Genomic DNA, 13,894 nt, shown 5'->3' with positions numbered 1-13,894 from the left:
TATGAACTCCTCTACCTTGATGTTGGGAAGAACAGCCGCAACTCAAATGGAGGAGTGATAGCCCAGACAGAATTCTACCATCGGATACAAAATGGCACCTTGCGTTTGCCACCTCCTGAGGAGAATGTGGAGGGCCTCAACTTTGTGTTTGTTGCAGATGAGGCCTTTGTTCTGGGGGAACATCTTATGAGGCCGTTTCCCATGAGGAACCTGACCCCAGAGCAGAGGATTTACAACTATAAGCTGTTTCATACCCGAAGAGATGTAGAGAACGCTTTCGGAATACTGTTGAGTCAGTTCAAGCTTTTTCTAACAGCGATGCTGCCCAAAGCTGGCCAGAATGACAGCATACAAACCAAAACCAGAGTAAATTCCAAGCTCAACTCGCCAACCAGTCTGCTATCAACCAAATTCTCCTAACAATTTATGTTAAAAACAGGGGGTTAGTTAGCACACATTTGCAAATACATGCGTAAGCAGCAGAGTTGCACCAAGACACCCCAATATTTCTGCAGTCTCTAAATTTATGAGAGTCTCCACAGAGGAAGCACATGCATTCTAATGGATAGATGTAGGGCAGGTGAGCAGTTATACCAGTGAGGGGGACACACTGGACACCTTTGGTGCCATTGTGCTGGGTGTCCAGTGGGTCCTTATGATTTTAAGAAGGACTGGGCTACCGCCAGGCTCATCTGCCCCTTATCTATCCATTAGAATGCATGTGCTTCCACTGTGGAGACTCAGTTAACTGGCCTGTGAAGGCCAGTTATAGGTGGGGGACAGGGGCCATTTGTTTGTTACAGAATGACAGCATGCCTAATGGAGGGAGAGGAATCATGTGGACTTCTTGTATGGTCATTGGATCAAGAACTGAACACTAAGGCCCCTTTCACATGGGGCTGTCCATTTTGACGGACTCCACTTGCTCAGCGGGGATCGCTCCGTTGATCCCCGCTGAGCCAGCGGATGACAGGTCCGTCTCCGCTCACTGTGTAGGGACGGACCTGTCAGAGCCCCGGCTCTCCTCTACGGGGGATCGGATGAAAACAGAGCACCTGTCCGTTTTCATCCAATCTGCCAGATGGATGGAAAATAGGGTTTCCATCCATCTTAAATACGGAGCGGATGTCAGCGGACATGTTACCGCTGACAATTGTCACTCCATATGCCTGCATGGAGCGTCCGTTCAGGTCCACCTAAAAAAACTGACCAAACCGTGTGAAAGGGGCCTAAGCCTGGAACAGGAATTAACTTTTATGACCTTTGGTTCAAAGAGGTCTTCAATGACGACCGCAACATATAGGGATATCCAATGTAATGCTGACATATAAACACACACACACCGGTTGGACTTGATGGACTTGTGTCTTTTTTCGACCTCACCTACTATATAACTGGGTAAGATTACCAACCCCCAATGGGGGGTGTGCATCTCAAGTCTGGATAAAAAGGGAGATTGAGAGAGAATGGTGCTGTATGTGTGTCGTCTGAAGAAGACACTCCTAACCCGCATATCACCTCATTAATTTTTCCCCTTCTCCTTATTTGTAATGGATTTGCTTCCCTATATGTAAACCCAAACCCTATTGTAGGACCTAGTAGTCCTTCATTAGAATCGAGACACCCCAAACAGAGCACAGAGTCTCATGCATGACTTGTTCTGATGAGAGAAAGAGAGCTTTGATGAGACATGCTTTACACAAGGTTTTACCCTGCAGTGAGGCAATAGAACAGGCCCAGCAGCGTCTTTCAATGGAGCGTCCATGTTTAGATGTAGAGGGGAACTCAGTGCCTTGATAAGGAGAGAGACGGTCAAGAATCAGCAACAGGAAGGGCTAGATCTGCGTGGCTACACTTACGAAACTGAGACCAGACCATATACTGTATATCTAAAGTAAGATTTATTTACAGTGAAATCAACATCCATCCAAACATCAGCAAACATGAAGATATAAGTGAACCATAACCAAATAACAAAATACCCAACTAGCAACCTAAGTAGAAAACTAACTATATACAGTACAATACAGTAAAACCTTGGTTTGAGAGCGTTTTGCTAGACAAGCAACATTTTAAAATAAATTTTGCCTTGATATACAAGTAGCATCATCTTACAACAGTATAAAAAGAGAAGAGAGGCGCCTCTAAGTGTAGCAATATGGTTACATTTAATAAAGGTACAACATTTAGAAGCTCACATGGTTGATGATTACAACAGGTGCATCTAAGTATGCAGGCATCCGGGGTAAAGCTGTCCACATAGACCATACCGCGCACCACCATCGACGTCATCCCCTCCACTCTGCGCTCCACGAGCGGTTCAAGCCTTTCTTTCAGATCACTCTACTGCAGGGTAGTCTTCCCGGTCACAATTGCAGACTGACGGCAGTGAGAGCCGGCAGTGCGGAGGACGGTCTATGTGGACAGCTTTACCTCGGATGCCTGCATACATAGATGTGCCTCTTTTAATCATCAACCATGTGAGTTGTTAAGTGTTGTACCTTCATTAAATGTAACCATATTGCTACACTTAGAGGCACCTCGCTTCTCTTTTATACTCTATAGCTCCTGATGGATTTAGCTTCTAATCCCCTTGTGGAGGCTGCCATTTGTGGATGGACATTTTATGGTTACACAACTTATCACATTGCTATAATCCTTTTATATGGACTATAAACTGAAGGACTTTTGAATAAATGGTTGTGGAACAAATCATCTGAGTTTCCATTCTTTCTAATGGGGAAATTCGCTTTGATATACAAGTGCTTTGGATTGCAAGCATGTTTCTGGAACGAATTATGCTCGCAATCCAAGGTTTTACTGTATATAGAAAAAAAGAGAAAACAGATTAACAGGGTAAACTGGAGATGCAGAGAGCAGCTGGGAAGGGAGAGCCAGGACTGGGATCGGGAACAACAGAAGCAGAAAAGAGGCAGGACAGAAGCAAAATCAGGCTATTGGTCATAACACTGAAGCGAAGTGAACTACACATCCTTCCAGCATCAGGTAGAGACTGATTACTGGAATCTGCTGTCTGCTAGGAGAGAACAGCTGGTGGACACCGGCACTACAACCTCCTGCTCTGGGAAGCATAGTTCCAACAGCAGGTGACCCAGGTTCTGAAAGTTTACCCTACCTTAAGGAGCGGCCTCCGGACGCTCCACCGCTAGGATCTGGAAGCTGACTGGGTAACCCTATGCTGGGGTCCAAAGCTGACTGGGTTCCCTGCCAGTCAGATTCTTAAGGAAGAGGAACGCTTGGAGCTTACAACACCCTAATGCAGCAAATGTCCCAATGCTTGGATTTCATAGGCAACCTGAAGGCTTAGCACCAGAGTCCCTGGTCCATAGAGGTACCCTGATGCCAGGGTGTCCCATCATGACTGGACCTTCCCCACCTGGGTCGCTAGAAACTGCTCTGCACCATAACAGTCACACAGGTCTACCCAAGGTATAGGGTCCCCTAATGCACATGGGATTGCAGCGATAATGCCTAGGTCAGGACAAGGCTGAAATGAAACCTCTGCCCTTCACAGAAAGACCTGTAATACTGGGGCTATAATAGCAATGGCAGCTCTCACATTTAAAGTCGGTATCTGGACCACCAGGCCTTGGGCAACAGGAGCAAATGGCTGAAAAAGGAAATCAGGACATGCAACAATACGGATCTTAGACCAAAAAGGTAACCTATGCAAGCCATGTGACAATAATAGAAACTTGAAAAGCTTCACACCAAATAGCAGGCAGGAACTAAACCCTCACACTAGGGTCCAGCTGGTCAGCGCCCAGGGAATCAGCAAAGTCTGGCTGGGCAGCAGCAAAGGAATAGGCAAAGTTTGGCAATGGCCAGGGCATCAGCAAAGTTCGGCTGGGCAGCAGATTGTCACAGGCCAGGTGGGCTGCAGGCAGCAGATCATTAGAGGCAGGCTTGGCAGTGCACAGTGGACCGGCTGGGCAGCAGATCATCAGAGGCAGGATTGGCAGTGGACTGGACTCCCATCAGCAGGCATTGAAATAGACTGGACCCAATCAGCAGGCAGCGAGGCAGACTGGACCCCATCAGCAGGCAGCAATACAGACTGGACCCCATCAGCAGGAACACAGAGGCAGACTGGACCCCATCAGCTGGCACCACTGAGACAGCATGAACCCCATCAGCTGGCACCACTGAGGCAGCCTGGACCCCGTCAGCGGGCAGCACAGAGGCAGCCTGGACCCCCTCAGCGGGCACCACAGAGGCAGCCTGGACCCCCTCAGCGGGCACCACAGAGGCAGCCTGGACCCCCTCAGCGGGCACCACAGAGGCAGCCTGGACCCCCTCAGCGGGCACCACAGAGGCAGCCTGGACCCCCTCAGCGGGCACCACAGAGGCAGCCTGGACCCCCTCAGCGGGCACCACAGAGGCAGCCTGGACCCCCTCAGCAGGCACCACAGAGGCAGCCTGGACCCCCTCAGCGGGCACCACAGAGGCAGCCTGGACCCCGTCAGCGGGCACCACAGAGGCAGCCTGGACCCCGTCAGCGGGCACCACAGAGGCAGCCTGGACCCCGTCAGCGGGCACCACAGAGGCAGCCTGGACCCCATCAGCAGGCACCACAGAGGCAGCCTGGACCCCGTCAGCGGGCACCACAGAGGCAGCCTGGACCCCGTCAGCGGGCACCACAGAGGCAGCCTGGACCCCATCAGCGGGCACCACAGAGGCAGCCTGGACCCCATCAGCGGGCACCACAGAGGCAGCCTGGACCCCATCAGCGGGCACCACAGAAGCAGACTGGACCCCATCAGCAAGCAACATAGAGGCAGACTGGACCCCATCAGCAAGCAACAGAGGCAGACTGGACCCCAAAAGGGGGCACCACAGAGGCAGACTGGACCCCATCAGCAGGCAGCACAGATTTGGGACCTGGCTGAATAATGTTTAAGGCAGCAGTGGATAGTGGCAGTATTATATGGGTAGGAAAAAACATTTGTTTCTTTTTAGGTTTGGATACTGAATTACTGCATGTGGTTGCACAGTGCTGACCAGATTGTGCTGCTGGTGGAAAAGTCGTTACAGTACTGGGGAACATAGAGGAAAAAGGTAGCAGAAGATGTCTTAGAGGTTGGTATGGGTAACAGAACTGTAGTGGGAGCCCTCAATGGGTTAAATGCATGGAAAGTGAGGTTAATGAAAGCAGACTACTGGTATACAGAAGGTAGGGGACACCTAATAGTAGCTGTGGATGCTAAGGGTAAGGAAGGAAGAGATTCTTGATGTTTAGAGGCAGATCTGAATAGGTGTGGATCAACTAAAACTGGGGATAATATCTCTGACCAGGCTTGGAGGAGAGGCTGAACAAAGTTACAGTTCCCTTGTCTGGAAAGCACATGAGTAACACAATCTAACAAAAGCCTTTGTGAACAAGCTATGTAGTGCTCAAAGAAGTAAGCTGTGTCATCCTCCAGCAACCATACCAAAGACCCAACCTGAGGCATATCAAAAGGAAGGAGTGAAATCATCATGGTCATGAGATATAGCAGGTGAAGCGAATTCAGAACAAACCGGCTGGATTTGTCCAAATGAAAATCTGCCCTGATCCACTAAAGTATGTGCTACCTGAATTCATTCAAACAGTCTTTCACTAGTGCAATGATGCAAAATTTGGTGGCAAAGATCTTTTTCCTCCAATGCCAATTTCACATGACAAATAGCCTCCCCTAGATGCATGTTAACAGAAAAGACAGCAAATACTTCCCAGTTCCCAGGTGCAGGTGATCTGGTCGTTAGTGAGCTTTAGTGTTATGTAAGGAATCAGTAGCAGGAATGGCCAAATCTGTGTGGCTACACTTTAGGAAACTCAGACCATATATATTTAAAGTAAGATTTATTTACAGTGAAACCAAAATCCATCCAAACACCAGGAAACACAGCAAACGTGAAGATATAAGTGATCCATAACCCAATAACAAAACACCTAACTAGCAAACTGACTATAATACAAGATATACAAAAGGTGGAACATGGATCAACAGGGTACACTGGAGATGCAGGGAACAGATTGGAAAGAGGAACCAGGGCTGAGATCAAGAAAAAGGGGTGCAGAAGGAGGCAGTAGGGTACAATATGTAGGGCAGGAGCAAGATTCCAATCTAGGCTCAGAATAAGTCAGCAAGCAAAATCAGGCAGAACACTGAAGCGGAGAGTAATAGCGGAGGAGGGACCAAATACCCTCCCAGCAGCCATCATCAGGTGTAGAGTGATTATTGGAATCTGCTGGACGACACAGGAACTGCAACCTCCTTCTCTAGGAAGCGCAGGTGCCACCAGCAGGTGATCCAGGTCTTGACAGAGACCTTCTAAGATGGCTCAAAGGATGCACTCTGCCCAATGACCTGCTAGCCTCACTCCAGGAGTGACATTAGGAGCTGCATCAAGAACCTAGAATGGCTGAAAAAAACGAAGATACAAGCATATTTGTATAACCTGTGGATGCACCAACCTTGACCACGTTCACCATAACCGTTGCTGCCTATCGTCTCTATTCAGGCTGTTCCTTGAGGGGTGACTGCTTCATGGCACCAGGTGCTTGCTGCCGAGCTCCTGTCAGCTCCTTGTTGCTTTAAAATGCTACCAGTCGTAAGACTCTGCCACCTTTGCACTGCCGTTTTACGTACCTCAGATCCCACTTACTGTATAAATGCACTTCTGATACTGGAATCACTAGTAGTGTTTTTTTTACCCAACTAGCCTGCATAATATGTTTAACTGGTTAAGGACCAGCCGCCGCAGTTATACTGCGGCAGGTTGGCTCCCCTGAACGAACCATGGTAGCTGTACGTTGACCGCTCTAAGAGGACTAGGGGGCGCGCGTGCGCCCGCGGCGCGATAGCCTCTGCCGGGCACCCGCGATCACTCCTGACAGAAGCAGAACGGAGGTCTGTCCATGTAAACAGACAGATCTCCGTTCTGTCAGGGAAGTTGAGACTGATCTGTTGTTCCTACTGATTAGGAACAACGATCGGTCTTCTCCTCCAGTCAGTCCAACCCCCCCCAGTTAGAAACACTCCCTAGGACACACATTTTACATTTAACCCCATGATCACCCCCTAGCGTTAACCCCTTCCCTGCCAGTGACATTTATACAGTAATCGGTGGCTATTTTTAGCTCCGATTGCTGTATAAATGTCACTGGTCCCAAAAATTGTGTCAAAAGTGTCCGATCTGTCCACTGCAATGTCGCAGTCCTGCTAAAAATAGCAAATCACTGCCATTAGTAGTAAAAAAAAACATAATAATAATAATAAAAATGCCATATATCCCCCATTTTGTAGACACGATAACTTTTGCGCAAACCAAACAATATTTTTTTTTTTTACCTAAAATATGTAGAACAATACATATTGGCCTAAAATGATGAAGAAATTTGTCTTTTAAAAAAAAAAAAATGGGATATTTATAACAGCAAAAAGTTAAAAATATTGTTTTTTTTAAAAAAGACTTAATTATTTTTGGTTTATAGCGAAAAAAAAAAAAAATAAATAAAAAATCGCAGAGGTGATCAAATACCACCAAAAGAAAGCTCTGTTTGTGGGGGGAAAAAGGACATCAATTTTATTTGCCGACCGCGCAATTGTCAGTTAAAGCGATCAGTGCCGTATCGCAAAAAATGGCCTGGTCAGGAAGGGGGCAAATCCTTCTGCAGCTGAAGTGGTTAAAGAAAAGGACAATACACAATAATAAGATTACAGTAAAAAGGAGAGATATATTTGTTGAGCGTTGTGGAGGGGTGAACTGCAGGGAGGTGAGATGGATAATACAGACAAATATTATAATGATCAGTACATATTCATGCAAGTGAATAGATGCATGTAAACATGGGAAAAAGTTCAGGGTGGGTAGTCCATATGCACTGATGTGAAGCACTGTGGTGGAGGGGCAGCCTGCTGTCAGAGTTCTGTGGGTTAGAGAAGAAAACAAGCGGCGCCACTCTAAGTGCAGTATTAGATAACGATACACACATGGGGTTTACTCACATGGTAGAAGAGAATAAAAGCTTGTAAAATAAGGCCACGTAGTCTGCCGAGGTCCGGGTGAGGGACTGTCGTCTGCGGCGTTCCACATTGCCGGCCGCGCCGGGGGATCCCGGGGTAGTGGGCAGGAGAGCAGTCAGCCTGGTGTCACCAAGGAAACGGAGAGGCAGCGGTGGGCTTGGTCAAACTGGCACGCGGTCGGAGCATGCGTGCTCCTTCCTCAGGCCTAAGGAGCACGCATGCTCCGAACGCATGCCATTTTGACCACTCACACCGCTGCCTCTCCAATTTTCTGGTGACACCAGGCTGACTACTCTCCCACCCACTACCCCAGAATAGTCCGGCAGGCCGGGCAACGTGGAACGCTGCAGAGGACAGTCCCTTACCTCGGCAGACTACGTGGCCCTTTTTTACAAGCTTTTATTCTCTTATATTAAAACGTGTACCGTTATCTAATACTGCACTGAGAGTGGCACCGCTTGTTTTCTTCTTCCTTAAAATTACAGTAATTCTGCAACAATGGCTATCGCCCAAAGCATGACATATACAAATCAAAAAAAGAATTAAAAAAAAAAACAACTTTTCAAACAGAGTTGTGTCGCACTGGAGAAACCAGGCTAAATGGAAACTTCAAGTCTGGGTAAAGATACAAATCACAATGACTATGGTCTAATCCACAATGGCGGATACCCCAAAAAATAGCCTGGTGCGATATAAAGTAAAGAACGCTTGCATAAAAGAAAAGAGAAAGACAGGGAAGAAAACGAAAGGAAGAATGAAAGGTGAAAGAAAGAAAAAAAGGGGAAAGGAAAAAAGACGAAAAGAGGGAAACTGGGATGGGGGATCTAGAAAGAGAGGACCTATAAGTTCCGTTTGGTCGAGAGAGGTATCGCAGGAGCGCATAGATGGCACGGTAAAGGGAAAAGCCAGGGGGAGGGATATCAGCTATAAAGCATTGCAAAACTGCACCTTTTAGTGGTATTTAAACTGACGATCAGTGCCCTGAATATCAGTGTAAACGGTGTGTCTCACACAGAGAGACAATGTGTGAGGCAAGGACTGCAGTTAACCGGTAAGTCTGTTTACAGATGATCAGCTGTGATTGGACACAGCTGATCACAAGGTAAAGGGCCACTGTGATTGGCCCTTTGCCGCGATCTGTGATCAGCTGTGTCCACTGTGATTGGCCCTTTACCACGATCTGTGATCAGCTGTGTACTAAAGGACACAGCAGTCACAGAGCGCACCCTAGAGGGCTCTGGGAGGATGTCCATTGATGCCTTCCAAGAACGAGAGAGCCGCACTGTAGCCGTCTTTCGGCTACGGGGTGGTATTGAAGTGGTTAATGTATAACAATGTCCCATTTCCATGAATAGCATTTTCATACTCAGGACAGGAATAAAGCTTCCCCTGTGTGACATCTTTATGTGACAATTTTTGTTTTCAGTAGATAAAGAGTTCTCACAGTCGGAACAGGAATACGGCTTCTCCCCTCTGTGAATCCTCTGATGTCTTTAAAGACTGGACTTCCCCGATGCACATTTACTGCACTTAGGGGCAAGAATACGGCTTCTACCCTCTGTGAGATCTTTGATGTCTATCAAGCACTAATTTCTGTAAAAAAAAAAAAACATTTCCCTCACCCCTCCAATGTCTGTGAAGATGAGACACCTGTGAAAAAGATTTCCATCACTCACGGAAGGAACGCGACTTCCCAAATGTGTGAGAACTTTTATGTCTAACAAGGGCCGATTTCTGCGAAAAACATTTCCCACACTCAGGGCAGGAATACTGCTTCTCCTCTGTGTGAGACCGCTGATGTACGTAAAGATGGGATGACTGTGAAAAAGTTTTCCCACACACAGGACAGGAATACGGCCTCTCCCCCGTGTGAATCCTCTGATGTTTGTAAAGACTGGACTTTTCCAAAAAACTTTTACCGCACTCAGTGCAGGAATACGGCTTCTCCCCTGTGTGAGATCGTTGATGTCTAACATAGTCTGATTTATGTAGATAACATTTCCCACAGTCAGGGCAGGAATACGGCCTCTCCCCTGTGTGAGACCTTTGGTGTTTAACAAGGTCAGATTTCTGTGAAAAACTTTTCACACACTCGGGACAGGAAAACGGCCTCTCCCCTGTGTGGATCTTCTGATGTCTGTGAAGACTGGACTTCTCTGGAAAACATTTTCCGCACTCAGGACAGGAATAAAGCTTCTCCCCCGTGTGAGTTGTTTGATGTCTGACAAGCTTTGATTTCTGTGGAAAAGATTTCCCACATTCAGAGCAGGAATACGGCTTCTCTCTAGAGTGAATCCTGTGATGCTTGTAAAGATTGGAAATCTCTGAAAACCATTTGCCACACTCAGGACAGGAATAGAGATTTTTCCTCTTGTGAGTACTCTGATGCATGTAAAGGTCGAACAAAGAGCTAAAACTTTCCCCGCATTCAGGACAGGAACATTTCTCCTCCCCCTGAATTCCGGCACCTTCCCACATAGTATGAAGTTGCTCAGAGTCAGAGGGATTTGATGGTCCATCCACACTGTGAAGTCCACCATCCATAGCTGAGCTCATTGTCTTTTCTCCTGTACAATCTCTTGTGATGTCCTCATCTTCCATTTTACAGCTTAGAGATAAAGTGAGACGATCCTTTGAGGGTTTCTTAATGGCGTGTCCTGAAAAATATAAAAACCATGATCAATAGATACAAGACGGTTATTTCTCCAAAATCAAGATTCCATCTGAATCAGGTAGATTTTAGTGAGCAGATGTTCTCTGTGGATGTCCCAACCAGCTGTGACTTCCCCTCTTCAGTAAAAGATCATTTGGTCCTCCTCCCAGATCACTTCTACATTTACACAGCCTTGTCAGAAGAGCAGGAACCAATGAGGAATGGGAGGTGCATCAACCACAAGCCTACACAGCCTACCACACAACCACAAGCCTAGGCACTGGGTCATATGATCACTGACAATGAAGAGGTTCAAAGTTCAGACCCTTTAGTTTAGAACAAGTGGCCATAGGCCTAGGCTTCTGGTGACAAGCATCATTGGAGAGTGTTTGGAGAAGTATTTTGTATTGCAAATATAACCGTTTCAGTTTGCTATGTTCCTCCTGACTTTTGCTCCCAAAAAGACTGTTAAAAGGAGTTTTAGGTTACCCTTCAGCTATACGTCAACTGAAAGAAGAGGAACCAACCCACAATGTAAGATGGTGCTACTCTACACTTCAAAAAGACTGGAAAAAAAACATCCTCTGTACTGTAAATAGCTAAAGTAAAATTGCACTGGATTCAACTTTTGTGACTCTCTGAAGAGCTATGCTGCCAAGTCAGCAGGTGACCATACTCTCAGGACAGAGTGGGCATAAGGAGGTGTATCAATGCATTAAAAGGCATTTGGAACAGAACATGTACCCCATAGTCTGTCAACTTGGGGGGTGGGGGGGGGGATCTGAGGGCCCCTATATTTTTTTTTAAAGAGAGCTTGCAGGTTTTACAGACCCTCACAACCAGTGGGCCAGGATTGTGGACTTTGACCTCATAAACATGGGGACATGTCTCCCCGGGCAGTACCCAGCCCCCAATCTGTTTGACAATACCTTGCCTTTTGGCGTAGAAAATGGCCATTACTGATTTCCAAGATTCGGCTACCATTGACTTCAATAGAGTTTCAAATTCAGCAAGTTCACCCAACCGGTCCCAAACTGGACCCCCTTCTGTTCAAGCTCATCACTATACAAAAATAATGTCTAAATGAATAAAAATTGTGTCTGCAGCACAGGGAAGGGGGTTTACCTGAGAGAAAAGAAGATCTAATGTGCAGGACGGGTATCAGTACGAGGAGGTGACTATTATCAACCTATGACATCACTAATCTTCCACCCTACTCTGGACCAATCAGTGTGCAGTAACAGAGCAGAGATAACAGAAGAATATATTACGGCTCACCTGTGCTGATCTCTGTAGGATTGTCCTCCTCTATGAATGTCCTCATCATTCCATCCTCCTCCGTATATTGCTGATCATCCCTCACATACGTCTCTTCTTCTTCACCCTCAACTTTCATGTTCATCAGATCTTCACCCTAAACCAACAGAATGGCAGAAAATAACATTGTCAAGGAAGCACACCCATGGAGACTCACTAACCACGGAGAGAAAGAGGAGATGACAGAAATATTAGTTTCAGAGAGATGGCATTGGTTTATTTCTGATTGTATGTGTAATTGCTTATGGTACAGATACACAATTGTTTGTCCTGGTTCTACAGAACCACCTAGGGACCAACAAAATGATTATTTGGGGCCTACACATGCAGCATGTAGAATTGCTGACCCAACCATCAGAACTGGCTGGTCAATATAACCTACGGGTACTTCTGGAGGTCAAAACCTCTCCTCCCAGCAGGAGAGGTGACACCCCCCAGAGGTGATTAGCCCACGGTTAGAGTCCAACCCACATGCATAAATCAATAAACTGACCTGCACGACAATGATCGTTGCAATTCATGTGGACCCTGTTCTGAACTCAGCGAATTTCTGACCTTTTTTTCAGTGTGCTCCCACCAGCAAGATAAACCATTCTGCTAAAATGGTAAAGGATATTTTGGACCTTTTTAGAGATTAAATATATTTTCAGTGATCTTAACCACCTCAATTCCAAAAACTTTTGCCCCCCTTCCAACTCAGGCCAATTTTCAGATTTCAGTGTTGTCTCACTTTGAATGAAAAAATTACTCAGTCATGCAACACTGTACCCAAAATAAAATAAAACATTTTTGATAAAGATGGAGCGTTTTTTGTTGTTGATATTTTGGTATTTAACCGCTTCAGTCCTGGAAGATTTGGCTGCTGAATGACCAGGCCATTTTTTGCGATTCGGCACTGCGTCGATTTAAGCGACAATTGCGCGGTCGTGTGGCATTGTACCCAAACAAAATTGATGTCCTTTTGTGGTTTTTATTTTTTACGCTATAAACAAAAAAACCAAAAAAAAACAAAATCGCAATAAGCATATATTGATTGGTTTGAAACGACAAATACCAGGTACAACGGGGGAGCTTTTAAGCTTACTGAGATTTCCTTCGGTGCTTTAATACAACTGAGGCAGGCAGGTAAGACTGAAATTTATAATGGTGGACTAATGTGTTTCCTGTTTCAGGGAGGAGGAGCCTATCTCTCGGATGCTGCCCTGGAAGACTTCTTAGAAAAAAAGAGTTACCAGGTACCTAACTATTTTTTCCTCAGTTTAGGCCAATATGTATTCTTCTACATATTTTTGGTAAAAAAAAAAAAAATTAAATTAAAAAAAAAAAAAAAAAAAAAAAAAATCGCAATAAGCGTATATTGATTGGTTTGCGTAAAAGTTATAGCGTCTACAAAATAGGGGATAGATTTATAGCAAGTAATGGCGGCGATCTGCGATTTTTATTGGGTCTGCGACATTATGGCGGACACATCGGACACTTTTGACACATTTTTGGGACCATTGGCATTTATACAGCGATCAGTGCTATAAAAATGCATTGATTACTGTAAGAAGTCACTGGCAGGGAAGGGGTTAACACTAGGGGGGGATCAAGGGGTTAACTGTGTTCCCTCTCTGTGTATTAACTGAAGGGGGGAGGGGACCGTCTAGGGGAGATGACAGATCGCTGCTCATACTTTGTATGAACACACGATCAGCCTCTTCTCCCCTCAGAGAACCGGGATCTGTGCGTTTACACACACAGATCCCGGTTCTCGGTGTGTAACGAGCGATCGCGGGAGCCCGGCGGTCATCGCGCCTGCCGGCCACTCACATTGGCTCCGGGGGCGAGCAGCGTGCGCCCCTAATGGCCAAGCGACGTAACATAACGTCGTTTTGCCCAGCTGTACCATTCT

General features: G+C 46.3%; 2 protein-coding genes across 2 annotated transcripts in view; both read right to left on the bottom strand.

Annotated features, from left to right (window-relative positions):
• Nucleotides 1-13,894, bottom strand: part of LOC141121570 (uncharacterized) — a 277,798-nt gene that overhangs the window by 32,997 nt on the left and 230,907 nt on the right. The gene's annotated exons all lie outside the window — the stretch shown is intronic.
• Nucleotides 8,294-13,894, bottom strand: part of LOC141121540 (uncharacterized) — a 59,963-nt gene continuing 54,362 nt past the window's right edge. The window contains exons 19-20 of the mRNA XM_073611161.1: nt 11,962-12,097; nt 8,294-10,687 (exon numbers count right to left, since the gene is read on the bottom strand). Coding sequence (XP_073467262.1) covers nt 9,699-10,687; nt 11,962-12,097 — 1,125 coding nt within the window. The 3' untranslated portion in view covers nt 8,294-9,698. The remainder of the gene's footprint in view (nt 10,688-11,961; nt 12,098-13,894) is intronic.

This window comes from Aquarana catesbeiana, unplaced genomic scaffold, assembly GCF_042186555.1.
Source record: "Aquarana catesbeiana isolate 2022-GZ unplaced genomic scaffold, ASM4218655v1 unanchor225, whole genome shotgun sequence".
Classification (NCBI taxonomy): domain Eukaryota; kingdom Metazoa; phylum Chordata; class Amphibia; order Anura; family Ranidae; genus Aquarana; species Aquarana catesbeiana.
Note: the sequence above shows the minus strand (reverse complement) of the source record. Positions and strands in the feature narration are given on the sequence as shown.